Below are 18,246 nucleotides of genomic sequence, written 5' to 3'. Positions count from 1 at the left end.
GCAGTTTCAAGTAGCATTCCATATATTGAAGATGACTTTTTGAGTTTTCAATTCATTTGTTTCCTAGGCCTAAAGCGACATGCCGGTTTCCTCAATTCTGTATCCCAACTAAAGACCTCATTGTTCAGTCGAAACCCGGATCGTGCGATAGATGGCTGTTTAATCTATTTCGCACCCCCCTTCTTCGAGATGCGTGCAGTTGGTTTCTCTCCGTCTCCTTGTGTGGCGTTTGCAGGGGTTTTATGATAACCAGAAGCAAACGCCAAACTAATATCCGTAGGCCGATGGTGGTGGTCACGGCGTCGGACTTTGTCACTGAATAGCATAAGGTGTACATTACATTGCATGGGAACCGGTGTCAACAAAGAAGGAGGAAAAAAAAAAAGAAGACGTGCGGGGAAAAATAGAATGAACCAAAGCAAAAACAAAATAAAAAGTCAATTCCATTCACGACAACAAACAAAGCCAAGACCCTTGAGTTTCTACTACCTTGTCCATCGTATGTCTTTGATAGCTTACTAACTTGGTTGGGAACTTGGTTGCGGCTTCGCTTTCGTCCGAAGACCTCTTTTTGATCCGTCTCAATCGTGCGGCCACGGTCTCAGCTGCGGATTTCTTTTTCTTCCTTTTCGTCTGGGGAAGACGGCCATAACGGCGTCTCCGACCATCTGATAATAACACAGTTTTAGGTAAAGAAGACGACTCGCAAGTCCGAACTTTTTTTTCTTTTTTCGCCCTCTCTATGTTCTGGTGCGTGCTCTGATATTTTTCTTTTCTTCTTTTTCCTCTTCTCTACTCGTACACAACAATGTTTATTATCCTCTGGCAATCACACAGCATAAGTCAAGTAAGCCACCCTGGGTCTCTACTATTTTTTTTTAAACTGTGCAGTAGAATTAGTGATCAAGCCACCGCTGTCACTGGACGATGGCTCAAGCACGCTTGCTATACCGCCTTTTTGGAAGCGGGAGGTGGGAAAAAAAGGATGCGCTTGGCACCAAGGAGCTAGGTAGTTAGCTTTGCTTACTCAAAGTAGTCTAGGTTTTTATTTTTTGTTTATATATTTTATACATATTATTGTCGCTTGGACCGGCCGACCTCCACATGTACTCGAGCTTACTTGGCTGCCGTAGCTTTGCGGCCGAACTAGAGATGAGAAAAGGACGGCAAAGGGAACAGAGTAAAGACAACAAAATTACCATAGCTATCCTAGTGAATCTTGAAGGTCCTATCCACCGTTAGCTCCCCCAACAAAACAATCATATCATTCTTAAAAAACATGAGATGAAAAAAAGGAAGAAAGGGGGAAAAAAGGGACAAAAAAGAAAAAGAAAAAGAAAAAAAGTTCTTCCATGGGTAGATCTACTACTGTACAGTACTCTCCGTAGTCACCCCGCTAGTTAGCTCTCCAGAGACCTGGTTTTCCTTGTTCGACAACCCCCCTCTTTACAACACAAATTACCGACCCGGTCCAATTGTGGCGAGAAAAGAAACGAAAAAAAAGATTCTCCGGAGTCGAACTTGTAAACTAGACTAGATCCCGCTGGCACCAACGATGAAAAGTAGCGGAAAAATAATCATTATTGCCAACTACGGAGGAACTACTTAAACAGCCAAAACAGTCGGTGGCTTGATCACCCCTCCGATTGAAGGGGGGCGTGTGCGTATATATAATTGAAGTGCTTACTTATCATCTTCTTATTATGCTTTTGTTACTTCTTCTCCCCTAATGCAACTCCACCACACAGTAAGACTGGAGGGGGAAAAGGCGTCGATCAGGGTCCTCTTTCCCTTTTCTTTTCTTTTTTTCCTTTCCTCTGCCGGCCAAAAGGAAAGAAATAGCACCTGCTTTTGGTATACCGTGTGTCGCATTCGTTAGAGCGGGCGGGGGAGGCGTCCCAAAGACAAAGCGGCGGGCAGCCTTCAAGCCCCCCTCCATCAACTTGTTTTCTTTTTTTTTTCTGTCGCATATCACATTTCCCGGATATGGTAACCCGAGAGGACCCTGCACGTCAGAGTCGCCCAGCTTCACGTCTATTTCGTGATGCCAATCAAGGTGATTCCTCTGTCATCTTGCATGTTTTAGTCTTGCTGTATATCTGAGTTTCACATGTTTGTGAGGTGCCGGCTTTCACTTGGCTGTTTTTGAACTGCTGATCCTGAAGTCATTGTTGGATGTTCATGGTGATGGTGTGGTATTCTGGAGGGGGATGATCTCCAATGATCTCGACCAAGCACCCCATCAAAACAACTCTGTCTACTAGCTATGGACCCTGGAAACGTCAAGGCGGTCGAGAAGCTGCCCCGGGAATGATTAAATTTGCGGAGTAGTTAGATTGGTGACTGGATCAGTGATAGTACTCGGTGTGAGAGGGATCACTCATAACCGTAATCCTCCAAGTTAACGATTAGAGTATGACAGCGATAGGAAATGCCGATCCCCCAACGTACGGCGACCACCATGTCGTCCTCCGCCCCTCGGGGGCGGAATCTGCCAGTAGGTTTGAAGATCCAACGTAGTGTAGCTCAACGAGGAAGCACGAAAGAGCACTGCCACGCGTTCCCCCCTCTCAGGCTCTAGGCAATGGCGAGATGGATGGATGGATGGATGAGGGGAAACTTGCCTGCATCACGACATGAAATTAATAATGCAACTTCACACGTTTCTTTTTTTTGCTTTTGCTGCTTGCTTGTAATTTGCGGAAGTTCTCGGTCGATTGTTCAAACAAGCGGTAAGAATCAAAAACCTCACCTGACATCCATCTTCAACGCTGACCGGTTGACGCCGGCTCAATCTTCGAAGCCCGCGTGTGCATCTCGGTCTGATAAGCGAAAGAAAGAGAGCGATTGTCAAGGGAAAAAAAAGAGGCAATCGAATCGCCCAATTTACCGAACCCTCCTTTACTATCGTCGCAGGAGCGTTATCATAGTTTGCCGCCTCGGTTCACAAATGCAGGGTTGGTTCCCACCCCCTCTCCTCTCTGGCACTCATTGTCAAATCCCATAATGGAATCAAGGGTATTTCCTAACTCCGAATCTGCCATGTAACGTCGAGCAACCCTAGCATCAACGGCTTATCTTTTCGGAGGCTCGTCTTTGGAGATTTCATGTGCTGTTGTGGTGGTTGTTTTCGTTTTCTGCTGCACACTCCCCCACCATCAGCCATGCTTCCAAGCTCTGATATTGTACACTAGGTATGCAACCCACCCCCTCTTTAATGTATTTCCCACAGCTCCCTTACCTTTACAGATGTGGAGGAGGAGGAGGAGCTGGAGGCGGGGACAACAACAGCTAGTGTCGGGTTACGAAATGCGTCAAATCCCGGATGGCAAAAAAACTGAAAGAAGTTGTAAGGGGAGAATGACGAACTTTCAAGCCAATGGCGGCACAACATCGTGTTGAATTCCTGGTTGCGGCAGCCACGAATCGATTTGACATGGCAAAAGGGAGAAGATCTGCATTGTGAGTGGCATCTATGTGACAAGGGAGCTGCTACCAGATGCATTGTGTTTCTTACTTGCATCGCAAAAACAGCTTCGGAGACACCAGATTGACGTATGCCGATGGTTTCAGTGGTCTGCCCCAGAGGCAACTGAGTTGTTGGGGGTACAATGACAGGTCAGTCTCAGCATCCTGTGCTGCGAGATGTTGTGCCAGGTGTGCTCATACTGCCCATTCTGCTACAATGGAAGGCGTTGTACAGACTTTGTTGAGGATTAACCCTTGAGGCCTCAAGTCTCAAAGATGTCAAAATACTTGGAACGTGAATAGACAGATGGAGAAAACGCTTTCAAGCGGCGCCAAAATCAAGTAGACAGGGGCAATGTGGTACTAGGACATGTCATCTCGAGTAGCTTTGAGTCTGAGGTTCGAAAGGGATACGCAGTAGTTTACAGAGCCGCCCGTAGAGTTGGAAGTACCCATCATCAATAGCCTCAGATGAGAAGCTTTAAAGTTACGCCGTATGTTCGTCAACGTCGCTAGCCTGGCTCTCATGGCTTGCTTTCCTCTCCAACACCTGCCCTGAAGGCCCTGAGGTGGTACTGGGCTGTGCGACGGCAGCTTTTCTAGCCTGAACAACCAGAAGACTGATGTTATTGGCACTGCACTCTCTGATCTCAGCTGCCGCACTTGTAGCGACCTTGCCTAGCGCACTTCGTATCTCCAAGTCCTCACTGGAATCCACCGAGGTCAATGTAGACGCGCGACCGAGGATGAGAATTGTGGTGATATCCCGATGCGTCTCTTGCCCGATCAGAGCAGCAAGTATATTCGAGCTCTGTGTAGTGCCAGTTGATGGTTCTCCCTCTGATACTGGTGGGTGAGCACCCTGTGGCTCGATGCTCGTGAAGATGACCTTTTCACTCTCGGGACCCTGGTCAAGGTTGGCCCTCAGTCTCTCAAAGTCGATGATGAACCCATTGTCGTGATGGTGATAACATGTTATGACTTGCAGTTCAGTCGAACCTGACTGCGAGAGCTGCAGCGCAAGTCGCACAGCAAACAAGTCATCCTCAGTACCGGTGAAGAAGACTCGAATGACCTTTTTCCTGTGCTCTGCCGAGAAGAATTTGGCTGCCAAGCGGTCCGGCTGAGTGTCGACTAGGCTAATGCCAGTGGTATGCTTCGTGAGCTGGTATCGTTTCCCTTCCGCCACAGTCTCGGCGACGCCGGCGTCTGACTTGGCGAGCAGAGTACGGTCAAGATAGACACCGACCGCAGAGATGTTCTTGGCCGCGTCGAAGATTCCAGTCGTGAGCTGCGCAAAGCTATCGTTACGAAGTGGATCGGTGCTGGGGACGCCGCCGTATAGTGACGGCATCTCTGAGATGCTTCCTGTCTCGCTCCACGGCACAATGATCATGTCACTACGTGAGCTTCCCGCCTCATCCGCCAGAGTATCAGCAAATGAGTTATGGGGCACCACGGCGATCTTGCCAGACACGACAACATCTCTACTGGCTGTGTTGGCCAACGTGCCAAATGCTTTGATGATGGGGTCATGTGCAGCGTACTGCTCAATGTCAGCGACCTGCATGACCGACGAGTTGCGTTCACTCAACTCCACGAGTCGGTAGCCATGGACGCGTAGCAAGGGCAGCCTCTCGGGTTGAGGCAGTCTCAGAGTTGCCGTGGCTGAGGTGATGCCTTCTTTCATGCTCTCGCCGTTGAGGTGGACTGTGGCGTTAGGGTCCACAGACGGTCCCGGAGAGTCCAACTCGGCTTGCACACCTGCGCTGGTGAAAAGGGAAACGGTGGACAACACGCTCGATAGACCATCTACTCGGACATAAACCAGAAGACGGGTGGCGATGTCCTTTGAGCCGGGGGCACCCACCATATCAAGCTCTTCTTCCTCGGATGCATGTATGGGATTTCCATCCCAATCGATCTTGCCTTGCTTCCATAGTTCAAGCTTTTGCTGGTATGAAGGAGGGTACAGCCACATGACGAGGGGTGATGTCAAAAAGGTCGTAACAAGAGCCATGACGACAAAGATTGTAAATGTTCTCGTCGAGAGAATGCGAGCCTCCCGGCCGATGTTGAGAACAATAAGCTCCACTAGGCCCTTGCAAGACATCAATGTACCAATAGTGAAGGACTCGCGCCATACGAGACCGTTCAACCTTGCACCTATGGTACCGCCGATGAGTTTGCTGAAAAAGGCGACGAAAATGACGGCAAAGACATAAGCCCATATCCTGCCGCTATCCAAAAGGCCCAGGTTCGTGTTGATACCCGAGAGAGCAAAGAAAAGAGGGACGAAGATGACAGCGACTAAGTCTTCGATCTTCTCGGTCAGTTTGACGGCGAAACCGCCCTGATGAGGGCACATCAGACCGACCATAAAGGCACCAAAGATGGAGTGCACACCAATAATGCTGGTGAAAAAAGCAGAGGCAAGAACCATGAAGATGGTCAGAGCCACCACACCTTGGGTTGGGCCATTTTCCAAGCTGTGCGTCTTGCGTAGCACCCACATGAATGCCGGCCGGACCGCATAGGCCAAGAACAAGCTGAACCCGACGGCAACCAGGAGAATATATAGTGCTGTAATGCCTGCGCCAGAATTGACGAGGGTAACGCACAAGGCAAGCAGGATCCATCCGACGACATCATTAATGATGCCCGAGGTGAGCACAATGACACCGACGCTGCTGTTGAGGAGCTTGAGCGAGGTGAGGATCCGACAGAGTACGGGGAATGCTGTTATAGCAATGGCGATACCGATAAAGAGTGCATACACGCCAAAAGAGATGGGTGCAATTCCTGGCTCGTCCTTGAACTCGTTGTACAGACCATAGGCGAGAGCGACGCCCAAGCCAAAGGGAATTGCCATGTCGAAGCTTGCGACACTGACTGCAATGCGCCAGTTGCGTAGAAGGTAGCCGAGGTCGATCTCAAGGCCTACCAGGAAAAGATACAGCACTAGGCCGATGTTTGCTGCCAGGCGGAACGGTGCCATAGAGGCAGGCGGGAATATACTAGCTGTGAAGCCTGGGATGCGACCCATTACTGAAGGTCCCAGTATAATTCCCTAAAGATGGTCGGACCCGTATTAGCTACAATACACACGCGCTAGGTGCTATGCAAAAGCCACTCCCGTCAGGGTGTGGAAGCAGCTCGGCTTCCGGGTAGAATGCTCACCGTAATGACTTCCGCAATGACCTTTGGCTCGTGTATCTTGGCCAGTGGCCAGTACAGAAGCCGTGTCAATCCAATGACGATCGTAGCTTGTATGATGAAGAGAACGATCGGGTCTGAAGGATTGAACACTGTCGGATTCATGCCCTCAAAGATGCCGGCTTGAGACGCCGCCGTGGCGACAGGCACGGTGGTTGTTGCCGCAGACATGACAAATGCTTTCTTGCGATGTAGATCTTTAGACAAATTTGGTATTTGCAGCTTTGTTGATACATTCGAAGTCACGCCCTGGGTCTGTCAGACGCACTCTTGCGCAGAAGTAGGCGCCAGCGATTTTTGCCGCAAGAAGAAGAAGAAGGCTGACAGTCTAGACTAGATGGCAGGGACGAAAGGTTCAAGGGCGCGGTGGCGCAGGACGGAGGTCCTTCGACAATAGCCTTGCCCGTGTCAACTGGAATGTACTGCTTGCTCCTTGGTGAACACAACAGCAGCAGGCTTGTAGGCCAGCTGCAAAGCCCAAGAATGGCAAAGCGTCTTGGCATGATTGTAAGGGTCCTTGTTCGGGCTGTGTGACGGTCAGCAAAAGCCACGTTCGACCTTGTTGTTGATGGGTGGTTAGCTGCGTGACAGCAGCATGTTGGCTGTTGTTGTTTTGTCAAGGCTGCATCACTAGGTAGATTTGTTCGGGTGGTCTGCGCATCGAGAAAGATTTTGAAAAAAAAAACGAGCTTATCGGTTCCTCTACATTGGTTACACCACAAGTCGTTGGATTTTAGTTTTCTCGGCGTTAAACGTTGACGCAGACCGCTCGAGGATTCACAGGACCCTGATGCAGTTTGGATGCCATCTGAATGATCAGATGACTTCTACCCAGGACCTGCACAACCGAAGGACTGAATGGCCTAGAACCATTCTCGCCAGCCTAGGTCTAGACCTACATTGTTTTCTTTTTCCAGAGCCAATTACACTAGCAGCTAACCCCGCCTTCACCTTCCCGATCTTTCACCCCGGGCTAGCCCCTTGGCAATCTGTCTAGGTTGGTACCTAAGGTAGGTAAGGTAGGTAAGGTAGCTATGGAGAGCTTCGGCCAATCACGTCTATTCTCTCGTCAGCAGCTCACCTCGGAAGCAACCATAGCTCCCTTCGATACCTGAACCCTGGAAACCCTTACAGTGGAGCTTCTGTCCCGGCCGTAAACGTCAGCAAAGAAACAAAACACGTGAAGGAAATAGCCACAAACATCATCACCGCCAAGTCTTGGATCGTTTGCAAGACTGATACCGTGGTCAGTAGAACCGACAAATATTCACCTCGACTGAACCTGGCCTGCGCAGGATCTCCGCGGTGTGGACTTGGACTTGCTTCTGAGAGCCTTTTACAATTTAAAGTTACCCACCGGGATATGTTATTGCTCCCACAAGACGCCGGAGTCGGAGGCAGTCACCCAGGAATGTATACCCTCAACTCCCCAGCTTCTGGTGCCGCTAGCTAGTTCAGTCTCCCCAATTTTTACTATTCAGACCATAAGCAGGGTTCGTGGCTGGGAAGACTGACCCTGGATTACGATCTCATAGTGTCGCCTCGGTTATCCGATGCACTGGCAGAAAGTCCAGCATCGTATCTCCAAGGAGAAGAAGATGGCTGCCACATCGCTGTTACTTTTTACCAAATTCTGCAGGTGACAGAGGACGAGACTTTACATCTGGACAGACTGTAGAAGCACGAAACAAACAACTATGGAGAGAACGAACGACCGGATAGAGAGCTTGATGCTTTCTACCTTGTTCAGAAATTAAATGATTAAGAGAAGACCTGATGAATTAATTCTAGGAGAATAGGCATTGGCAAATGCTCTGCACTTGTATTTCTGTGGTAGTGATACTTCCCCTGGCAATGATAATAACAGCTAAAACAATCTTAATTTGCTTTGATGATCTCTTGCTTCGTCACCTACCCCTTTCCCCATGATGCTTAACACGGTACCTGGACAGGATATCCATCCGGGCGGAGGATCTACTTCCGCTTCTGCTCTGCATCAAAGTCAAAAATCTTCATGAACTTGGCCGAGGTGAGAATTGCCAGGCGTAGAAACTCATCTCCGAGGCATCCCGTCGTGGCGGAGCCTAGCAGCTGCAGTTGATAAAACTCAATGGTCGGGTCAAGAGTGATGGCGCCCATCGTCCAACGGGCAATCAGTTCAGGTTGATGGCCGTCCAAATTTCGATATAGCTCATTGTGGTCCTTGCCGACACGCCAAATAATCGGTGTCGACATCTTGACGGGCTCCGTATCTCTTCCAATTGGGAGTTGAAACCAGTGAGCTCGGCAGTGTTTCCGGTGCCGGCCACAGTAGGAAGGGAGGTCAAAGCCGACATAGCTAGGCGGGTCGATGCGAGCGCGAATCTTCTCGTATACCCATGCCTTCTTGTCGGGGAAATATGTAGGACGGACACTGACCCGCACGTCCTTGTTGCCTTTGCCGCAGGCGCGCATGGTGGCGACGGGGGTGGTCATGCCGAGCTCTTGAAAGAATGGAGACTCCTCATAGAGGGCGAGCACTGAGCGGCGCTTCTAGAGCCAGCCGTGGTGCTCATGCCGGAGGATGAAGAGAGGCTCTGCGTCCATGCGTTCTCTCAGGGACCAAACCTCTCCCTTCTCCTGAGGCTCCTTGAACAGTCTTAGGTAACTGCCGATCCACATCATGTCGGCCTTGTAGCCGTGGTAGACAACTCGGCGGCGATTATCTAATGGTTTTCTGCGAATTAGGAACGAGCGCGTGAGGGGATACATGGCGCGTGATTTCGCGCGCCTGAGCTGCCATGTGAAGTCGGTTGTGGCGTCGGGGTTGGGGACGTGGGGATCTGGCACCCACACGATTCGGTTTGTGATCTCCTCGGGGAAATGCACAGTCTTCTTTTTGGAAGAAGTGCCCTCCTCGCCAGGAGACCTCTTGAGGGAAGAGATGAGCTTAGGGGCTGGAGGCCGTGGACGGGGAGGAGGCGGAGGAGGAGGTGGAGGGGGCGGCGGAGGTGGTGTTGGGCCTCTATATAGGAAGTGAAAATCCTTGGGAAATACACGCCAGTCCCAGTCGGGCGGTGTTGGTGGCAGTATGACCTTACCCTCGTTTACGAATTCGTAGTCAGGATAGTGTTCCATCTCGGTCTCGTATAGAGTGTCGTTTATGACGTTGGTGAACTTGTGTCGGTCGATCGCGGACTGAACGTCAACCTTATCGTGATTTTCCAGAACATCATCCAGTTTGAGACTTGGGTCCAGGTTCTTGAAAGGAGATACCCAGTAGTTAGTGCGCTCCAGCTCTTTTCTGCGTTCGCGGGCCCTGCCCAGTTTCTTGATTTTGTTTACGATCGAGTTGAAGAACTCGACGGGATTTGTAGATGCTGTAGATACCCCATTAGAGTCTGGTGCTGAATCTGAAGAGGAGAGACCAATTTCATAATTATCTGCAAGAGCGTCTTCCTCGATAATAGACTCGACTTCGGCTGACTGAGCAGATGCATCAGGAGCTCCAAGTTCAGTACCTGACCCCGTCTCCCCAGCTTCCGCATTTCCAGTGGCGGATTGAGAAGTTCCGGTCTCAGGTGTGGCAGCTGAAGACACAGATCTCAGGTTAGATCTGGCCCTCGCTCCAATTCGACGAACCGTGGACTGTGGGCGTCTTGGAGTCGGGGGAACAAGGTATGGCCTCAAAGCCACATTCCTCCACAAGAGCTCCCGGATGGGGACCCCCGAGTCGTCACTATCAGTCTCAGTCGCGGTATCTGTTTCAGTAGTCTCTGTTACCCAGCTGGAGTCATTGTCGACGACTGGCTCTGGCGGCGAACCACGATCCGGTGTGTTTGTGGGTGTGGTACCAGGGCCAATGTGCTGGACGATCTGGCCGAGCTGGCGATGTTCCCTCTCGAGGATGCTTCTTCTGCTTGACTCGTCGCGGTCACGTTCTCTCCAATGTCGAATGGTAGATGCGCCTGAGCCGGAAGAATCTTCGTCTCTCGATCTATCCATAGACATGATGATGTAGATGTTGATCTAGTCCAGTAAGGTTTAGTAAGCATGTGGCGAACCTTTGACAAGATAGACATATAGAAGTATGAGCCTGTTGCTTACCTCGTGATGCGGAAGTTTTATATCACATGAGTGCGAGATGGGCCTGCACCACACACAAGGCTTAACCAAGCTGAGTGGGAATTTGATTGGGACTGCGATGGTCTGTATGAGTCTGCGGTGACCAAAGGCAGCGCTATCCACGAGAAGTGAAAAACGAAAAAAAAAAAAAAAAAAACTAAAACTGATAGATGTTGCTACAGTAGAAAATACGTGGAACCTAAGGAAATGGGGAGGAAAGCAGGATGTGTCTATGGGTAGATGACGGGTAAAGAGGAATGAGTGCTGATATATGTTGCGGTGCGAATCAAGATGGAAGATTGAAGGGCTGAATGCATAAATATGAGGGTGGAAACGGATACTTTCCTGCCCGTTGGTGAGTGGCAGGAGACAGGAAGATGAAGAGATGACAGGTTAACTGGGGGGATGTCCAGTAGGATAGCCCCGCTTCAGTTCGAGGCCGAAGTCTCTCTTAGCTAGGAAAGAGGTCGGTGGAACTTCTGGCTGGTATGGATTTGACCCGGTCATTAGCACTGTGGCTGCCTTTTCTGGACTGCTTGGGTCCGTCAAAGTTCTGTACGCAACTCACGGGTGGGTGAGTATGGTCGTTTGACAGTGTGGGACTGTCAGAGCTGCACAGGTGTCTGTCTGTTTTTCAAGAAGAACTCGACTACAGGTACCCTTTGAAAGGCTCCTAGCTACGAATTCCATGGTCCAGTGCTTCGCATCATTTGCTCGCAACAGATTTATTGTGCTGCCCAGGTCAAGCCTGCCAGAAGCACTTACAGCCATGCTCTCCAAATCAAGTTTGAGGATAGCATCTTACCCATACCTGCCGCCACCTTTGTTGCTGTGCTGATAAGTACCTCACCTACCTTGCTGTGCTCGAGATGCCAAGATAGATTTGTAAGGGGATGTTTATACGAACTCGGTCTGGTAGCAATACCAAAACCCTGGAGTTTCTAAGCAGTGAGTATTTTAATAAAGGCAATTGTTACTATTGGAGTTTTCCACAATAGCCTCAGTGGATGATACTTTCTGGGTGCACATCTACTCCAATTATTTATGTGTGCCTGAAGAAGTTCCTCGATGCTCGGAACAAGCGCCGAGGTTACGCGAGTAGACGCTATCGATAGACCAGACCGGAACCCCGCGACCCACACATATCCAAGCAAAGTGGAGTACAGAGCCAATGCGCGTTCCAGGTCAGCTATCATAGTCGCAGGAGGGAGAAAAAAAAAAATATTATTACATCGCGCAGAGCTTGTTCCTAGCGGCGCATCCTCTCCCCACAACTCAAATTCCTAACACCCCCCAAAACATGTCAATTGCTGCCTCCAGATCATGGCAGCAAACGACACACCTCAAAATGGCACTGCTACGGCGGCTGCTGCCCCGACAGGCAACGAGCAATCCTCGTCAGGTCATCGGGGGAACCGTGGCGGCCGCGGCAACGGTCAGAGGAATCAGCGCGGCGGCGGCCGGGGCGGTCGAGGAGGCCGGCGCGGCGGTTGGGAAGACAACAAGGGCAAAGATGGCTGGAACCGCAAGTAAGACTCGTCCATATATACCCACCCTACTCACCTGTGGCGACTTATATAGCTTCTCCCTCCCACTCTTGTACCTTGTGCATTTCTCACACAAGTCCATCTGACACGACAGCAACTCGTAGACGTCACCGCGACCGCGACGACCGGCCAAATTTCCCGTCGAAGCGATCCAAAAACAATGAAGACTCTAGCAGCTTCATGAACATCCAGTTTAGCGCCGAAGAGATCGCGGCCGAGGAGCGCAAGCCCAAGAAGAAGGTCGCGGTCTTGATCGGGTACGCCGGCACCGGATACAAGGGCATGCAGATCAATCACTTTGAGAAGACCATCGAGGGAGATCTGTTCCGTGCATTCGTCGATGCTGGCGCCATCTCCAAGGCCAACGCCAGTGACCCCAAAAAGGTCAGCTTGATGAGGTGTGCTAGGACAGACAAGGGTGTCCATGCGGCCAGCAACGTAATCTCTCTGAAGCTCATTGTTCCTCTGGAGGAAAAGGAGCTCGCCGGTAATGGCAATGCTGGGAAGCCTGCCGATACCACTGAGAGCAAAACTGCTGTAGAGGTTGAGCCGGCGTCCGAGGCTGCACCTGAGGCTGCACCCGAGACTGCGACTGAAGATGCTACTGAGAAGGTGGAGAACAGCGAGCCAGCGGCTGAGAAGCCGTCAGGCGAGCCCTCGGAGAGCAACGCGGCTGTTGTCGCTACCGAGGCGCCCGACGTCGAGTCGAAACCCGACCAGAAGGCCTCCGAAGAACCCGCCGAAACCATGGCAGACCTTGTCGCAAGGATCAACTCCCACCTTCCGGACCAAATCCGCGTCTGGGATATCCTCCGCACCAACAACAGCTTCAGCTGCTACCAGGCCTGCGACTCGCGTTGGTACGAGTACCTGATGCCTACCCACGCACTCCTTCCTCCTCACCCGGATAGCTACCTCGGTAAGAAGGTCATCTCTGCGGTGAACGAAAAGGGCGAATATGACGACTGGAAACTCAAGTTCGCGGACTTGGACAACTTCTGGGAAAATGTCGAGGAGAATGAGATCAAGCCTCTGTTGGAGAAACTAGACCCCGAGGTGCGCAAGGAGGTCAAGTCCAGGATGCACATGGTAGAGGAGGGCGATTACAAGAAACCTTCCACACTAGGCACGGAAGAGGCATCCAAGCCAACTCCGACCGAGACTCCGGCAGACACTCCGGCAGAAGCTTCCGCAGAAGCTTCCGCAGAGGCATCGCCCGAGAAGGCGGACGTGGCCCCTGCAGACGTCGTCATGGCCGAGGCAGACGCGCCAGGCCCGGCAGCAGCCGAGAGCAGCGACAAACCCAAGGAGGAGGAGGAGCACGTCTACACACCGGCAGAGCTGGCGATCCGCGAGATCAAGGGTACGTATGTGGCGGCCAAGCGGCGCTACCGCGTGTCTCAGGAGCGCATCGGCAAGCTGCAGGCGGCGCTGGACAAGTACGTCGGCACGCACAACTTCCACAACTACACCATTTTGAAAAAATTCACCGACTCGTCGGCCAAGCGGCACATCAAGTCGTTCAAGGTCAACCCGGAGCCGATCCAGATTGGCGAGACCGAGTGGGTATCGCTCAAGGTGCACGGCCAGAGCTTCATGATGCACCAGATCCGCAAGATGGTCGCCATGGCGGTCCTGACGGTCCGTTGCGGCGTACCCCTCGACCGCATCACCCAGTCCTACGAGGCAAAGCGCATCAGCATCCCCAAGGCGCCCGGTCTGGGCCTGCTGCTCGAGAGGCCCGTGTTTGAGAACTACAGCTACCGGGCCGTCCAGACGCTCGGCAAAGAGCCTTTGAACTTTGACAAGTACGAAGATCAGATTGAGGCGTTTAAGCGTGCGCAAATCTACCAGCGCATGTGGGACGTTGAGGAGCAGGAGAACATGTGAGTTTGCTGATGGAGGTCGCTCCTGCTGAGATGTAAATTCTTTGTTACTGACAATCGGATCTAGCTTCCACACCTTCTTCAACCAAATCGACAACTTCCACACCGATCATTTCCTGTGGGTCACGGCACATGGCTTCGATGCTGCATATGAGCGCAAGGAGAGGGAGAGAATACAACTACCCAAGGGATTAGAGGCTGGCTTGGGTGATGATGACGAGAACCCCGAGGACGGCGATGGTTGAGTCTAATGGCGTTTCACCTGGAAGCAAGCAAAATACCGGACAAGTTTGCGGCTTCTCTTCTGTACTGGGATAGAGATACCCTTTGCATATGTACAGAATGATGAGAACTACGAGGCATTCCAAACTGGGCCTTGTCAAAATGTTTCATGTTTGTTATGTCCGATACAATGTGTAGATACATACCGTTTTGACGGTACAATTCAGCCGCCATCCCAGAAACTCCAACCATGCTTCCCATGAAAAATTTGCTATCATCATTGACGCAGGCATTCCCTGAACCCTTCAGAGGCCAAACGGCTTTCTTGCTTTGTCTGCAAAGCCATCCAAGACCTTCTGATACTGGCTCGAGAGACAGCATATGAAATTCGCTGCTCTACCGGGCCGCCCTCGTCTCCATGCTTTCATCTGGCGTTACTCACTCAAACACAAAACCTTTATTTCCAGACCCCGTTCCGCCTTGCTTGTGAATGAAAGGCGACTCCCAAGGGCGCCTAGAGACTTTTACTCTTCATCAATCGTGGGTAACTGACTACCCATAGCCTCGGAATCATAAGCCGAACCGGATGGGCAGATGATAGGGAGGAGCTGGTCGATAGATCCGGAATCATGGCCAAAGAGATACTCCAGTCTCCTGCCCTCGGGATCAAAGGGCACATCGAGCATTTGAGTATCCAAGGAACGGTCGCCAACACTCTGCGCATCGCTCTGGTCATCCATCTCAAATGAATTGAAGGGAGTCCGGCTGTGGCTCTGTGCGGTTCCTCCAGCCATGTTTTGACAGACAGTAAGTGCCTGGGTAAACGTAACTTCTTGAGCAGAGACTTGTTGAGTGTCGGGATCAAGGGGGGTTGTCTCACGCTCCTCTCCCACAACGCTCCGGAACAGCGTCTCATCAGCAACATCCGGATTGATATCATCCATCTGGGTGGAAGGAACCAAGTCAAAGGCATCCTCCATCATCCTAATCTCATCCATGTCAACCTCGACAGCGGTGGGGCGCAGGGGGCCAGCGGCGCCGGGACGACGCGTGAGCTCCTGGAACAGCTCGAAGAACAGGTCGACGTCACCGTCGCACATTTCAAGGACGGTGAGGAGTGCGGCCTCGTCCACTACACCCGGAGCGGCCGAGCTCTACTGGCCGCCGGGAGCAGTGGAAGAAGAAGAGGGTCCTGGCTGGGCTGACGAAGACGACGCGTCCGCGGCGGCGCCATCGGCGACCTGAGCGACTGCGCGGTCCTTGATGATGTAGGTACCGTGCGGACCAACCTGGCCGTTGCGCACCCGCTCGCGCAGCTCGTTCAAAATCTTGGTGATGGCCTCGACTTGATTGTCGATCCGGTCGTCGGCGGCGCGCTCACCCTCGCCGGGCTTGAGGAGCGGGCCGACCAGCCAAAGCTCGCGCACCTGACGGGTGAGCGTGAGCAGGTTCTCGATCGCGGCAATCTGGGTTGTTGTTAGTTTTTTTTTTTTTTTTTTTTTTTTTTTTTTTTTTTTTTTTTTTTTTTTTTTTTTGTTTGTTTGGGCTGAAAATATGGAAATTTGCAGCAGAATCTCACAAACATATCGAGGTAGGGGAGTCGATTATGAAGCGAAAAACACAGAAATGGAAATGAAAACAGGAAATGCGGACACGAAAAGAGGAAAGAAACCTTACAAGTGATTTCGACTCCAGCTGCATCCGCATGGCCTGTTGAGCAGACGTGGCAGTGTCCGCGTCCTCGGCAGTAATGGGGCTAGAAAGACCAATAACCAACTCGCCAAAGTGCTTGGTGATGTCGGTGATGGCGGCTTGATGCCGGTCTGGTCGAGTGAGGGGAGAGTCAGTTTAAGTGACAAATGCCAATAGAATGCGCGCACTTGCGACCATAGCGTTACTAACACTCACCCATCAGACTCGAGTTTTGTCCACGGTCCATGGTAAAATCGAGTTCTTGTGTTGAAAGTTTTTGGCTTTGTGAAGTTTCTAGGGTTTGTATGATAGGATGACTTGTCTGTGATGATTTCTCTTGTCCAAACTTCACATCCTAAGTCTAGAAAGTTACAAGTTATTTGGGCCTGCGCAACCCTTGTGGAAAGTGGGCGCACAAAAGCTTTTAATACTTTTTTTCTCTCAAGGTTTTGTTGCGCAGTCAAGCCTGCATTAGGCTTGGATTGTTGTACGACTTATCTATGTGGCGGGAAACTGTTATTGAAGAAAAACTTACAAAAGTTGTTGCTGGAATAGCTGCAGGTGAAGGTGGTAAAGCAAGCTAGATCTAGGTCAAGCAAGCAATAGCCCCCACAGTACAGCTTAGTGGGGTCGCTGGCCGGCTTAGGTAATACAGTTCAGCGAGCAGTCGGCAGGGAGATTACGCTCCGGTGGTACCAAATTTCACAGTAACAAAACAATTACACATCTTATCCAACCTACAATCCATCGACCACTAACTACTACTGATGACGTACTTTGCATGATTCATTTCTAGTGCTACGCTATTCAATTTCAAGCCAATAATAAAAAAAAAAAAAAAGCTCTCTCAAAAACACAACGAAAATCATCCCGCGTATAACTCAGCTCGTCCATACGTCTCTGACCCTCTCCCAGGCTTCGCTGTGTAGTATTTGTCCTTGAGTTCTGCAGTCGGCCTCACGGTTGACAATCCGGACAGCCTAGTGCCATTGCTTTTAGTCTGGTCAAGATAGAAAATGTCAGGGCTATCACCCCTTGGCGGTGAGTCCATGTACTCCAAACTCAAGCCCTCGCCCCCTCGGAGCTGCGCTGCTCTTACAGTTCCACGTCGGCAGAAGTAGAAGCACCATACAGACAACTCAATCACAAGGGCCAGTGCAGCAAGACAACCGACTGCTATGCCGACTATGAGCCCAATGCCAAGCCCAGCCTGGTCTCCGCTCTTGTTAGCAGCTGACTGGACATCGGCTTCCTTTGGCGGCGGGGATTCGTGGTTTTAGGCGTGGGATGAGATGTTGTCGCAGATGATACCAGTATCTCTGTGCTCCGCGGCTCGGTTGTCATATTTGTCGTCTTGACGGTGGCGCTGAGCTTGCTGTCTTGATCGGCTGCTTGCACAATAAGGAAGCCTTTGCTGTCGAGCCTTGGATCATCCTTGTTGAATTGGGGGCTGCTGCCCTTTCTCTCGGGCTTAAATCCTAGGGCGAACTTGGCTGTGCGGCGAAGTAATTCCAAAGGAATTCCTTTGATCGTCCACAGTCGATCAGGGCCACGCTTGCTAAGGTCTATGCCCTCTGTAGTGAGGTTAAGCGTAAATCGCAACCAGCTGGTTTTCTTGATGGATATCGCTGAGCTTGTAAGTGTCGACCAAGTCGGGGAAGCAAATGGGAGACTTGCGCTTGAAGAGCAGTGGGAACCCAACACCAAAATTCGGATTGAATGGGTTCAGCCACAAGTCAACCACGGTCTCTTAATATGGATTCCAAGAGACTTGGAATGGTCTGCCATGCTTATAGTGCTTGCTGCGGAGGACAAAGTTGTTGATCCGATAATTTCTTCCCACTTTGGGTTTTGCTGACAGTTATGCAGAGAACCTGCAATGATGGTAGAGAAAGGTGTGGGTTGTTTTCAAGGGGACAAGTACGAATATTCAACGAAAATCACTTGCTTTTTGAGCTGTCATAACTTGTCTGGTTGCCCAGAAGAGAAACAAGAGAGACATCGTGCAATGTCATTAGCGGTAACAACTCCTGCAGCTACTCAGAAATTAGTCGACAGGGCTAACAAGATGCAAGACGTCAAGATGTTGTTACTGTTAGTGCTTTTGGCGC

The 18,246-nt window shown here is 51.0% G+C and overlaps 6 protein-coding genes across 6 annotated transcripts; 3 read left to right on the top strand and 3 right to left on the bottom strand.

The window, feature by feature from the left end:
- Positions 1-3,955: 3,955 nt before the first annotated feature.
- PgNI_02046 (uncharacterized protein) lies at positions 3,956-6,982 on the bottom strand (the record flags this gene model as incomplete). The annotated part of the gene is made up of 2 exons (XM_031122115.1): positions 6,649-6,982; positions 3,956-6,538 (listed from the first exon to the last, which is right to left on the bottom strand). Exons 1-2 carry the CDS (start codon positions 6,853-6,855, stop codon positions 3,956-3,958), a joined length of 2,790 nt encoding a protein of 929 aa, XP_030986098.1. The 5' UTR covers positions 6,856-6,982.
- Positions 6,983-7,888: 906 nt separating this feature from the next.
- PgNI_02045 (uncharacterized protein) lies at positions 7,889-8,667 on the top strand (the record flags this gene model as incomplete). The annotated part of the gene is made up of 2 exons (XM_031122114.1): positions 7,889-8,136; positions 8,220-8,667. Coding segments are annotated over 2 exons (435 nt in total), but the record flags the coding sequence as incomplete, so codon positions are not given.
- PgNI_02044 (uncharacterized protein) lies at positions 8,659-10,674 on the bottom strand (the record flags this gene model as incomplete). The annotated part of the gene is made up of 2 exons (XM_031122113.1): positions 8,659-9,216; positions 9,292-10,674. The coding sequence occupies 2 exons, from the start codon at positions 10,672-10,674 to the stop codon at positions 8,659-8,661; spliced, it is 1,941 nt and encodes a 646-aa protein (XP_030986096.1).
- Positions 10,675-12,040: 1,366 nt separating this feature from the next.
- PgNI_02043 (uncharacterized protein) lies at positions 12,041-14,581 on the top strand. Its single transcript, XM_031122112.1, has 3 exons — positions 12,041-12,317; positions 12,440-14,221; positions 14,289-14,581. Exons 1-3 carry the CDS (start codon positions 12,112-12,114, stop codon positions 14,464-14,466), a joined length of 2,166 nt encoding a protein of 721 aa, XP_030986093.1. The 5' UTR covers positions 12,041-12,111; the 3' UTR covers positions 14,467-14,581.
- Positions 14,582-14,595: 14 nt separating this feature from the next.
- PgNI_02042 (uncharacterized protein) lies at positions 14,596-16,666 on the bottom strand. The gene is made up of 3 exons (XM_031122111.1): positions 16,352-16,666; positions 16,121-16,266; positions 14,596-15,909 (listed from the first exon to the last, which is right to left on the bottom strand). The coding sequence occupies exons 1-3, from the start codon at positions 16,380-16,382 to the stop codon at positions 15,598-15,600; spliced, it is 489 nt and encodes a 162-aa protein (XP_030986094.1). The 5' UTR covers positions 16,383-16,666; the 3' UTR covers positions 14,596-15,597.
- A 485-nt stretch (positions 16,667-17,151) lies between these two features.
- Positions 17,152-17,372, top strand: PgNI_02041 (uncharacterized protein; the record flags this gene model as incomplete). The annotated part of the gene is made up of 2 exons (XM_031122110.1): positions 17,152-17,176; positions 17,203-17,372. 2 exons carry the CDS (start codon positions 17,152-17,154, stop codon positions 17,370-17,372), a joined length of 195 nt encoding a protein of 64 aa, XP_030986091.1.
- Between the last annotated feature and the right edge of the window lie 874 nt (positions 17,373-18,246).

The sequence above is a fragment of the Pyricularia grisea genome (genome assembly GCF_004355905.1).
Source record: "Pyricularia grisea strain NI907 chromosome Unknown Pyricularia_grisea_NI907_Scaffold_1, whole genome shotgun sequence".
Classification (NCBI taxonomy): Eukaryota; Fungi; Ascomycota; class Sordariomycetes; order Magnaporthales; family Pyriculariaceae; genus Pyricularia; species Pyricularia grisea.
This window is presented reverse-complemented; position numbering and strand designations above follow the sequence as displayed.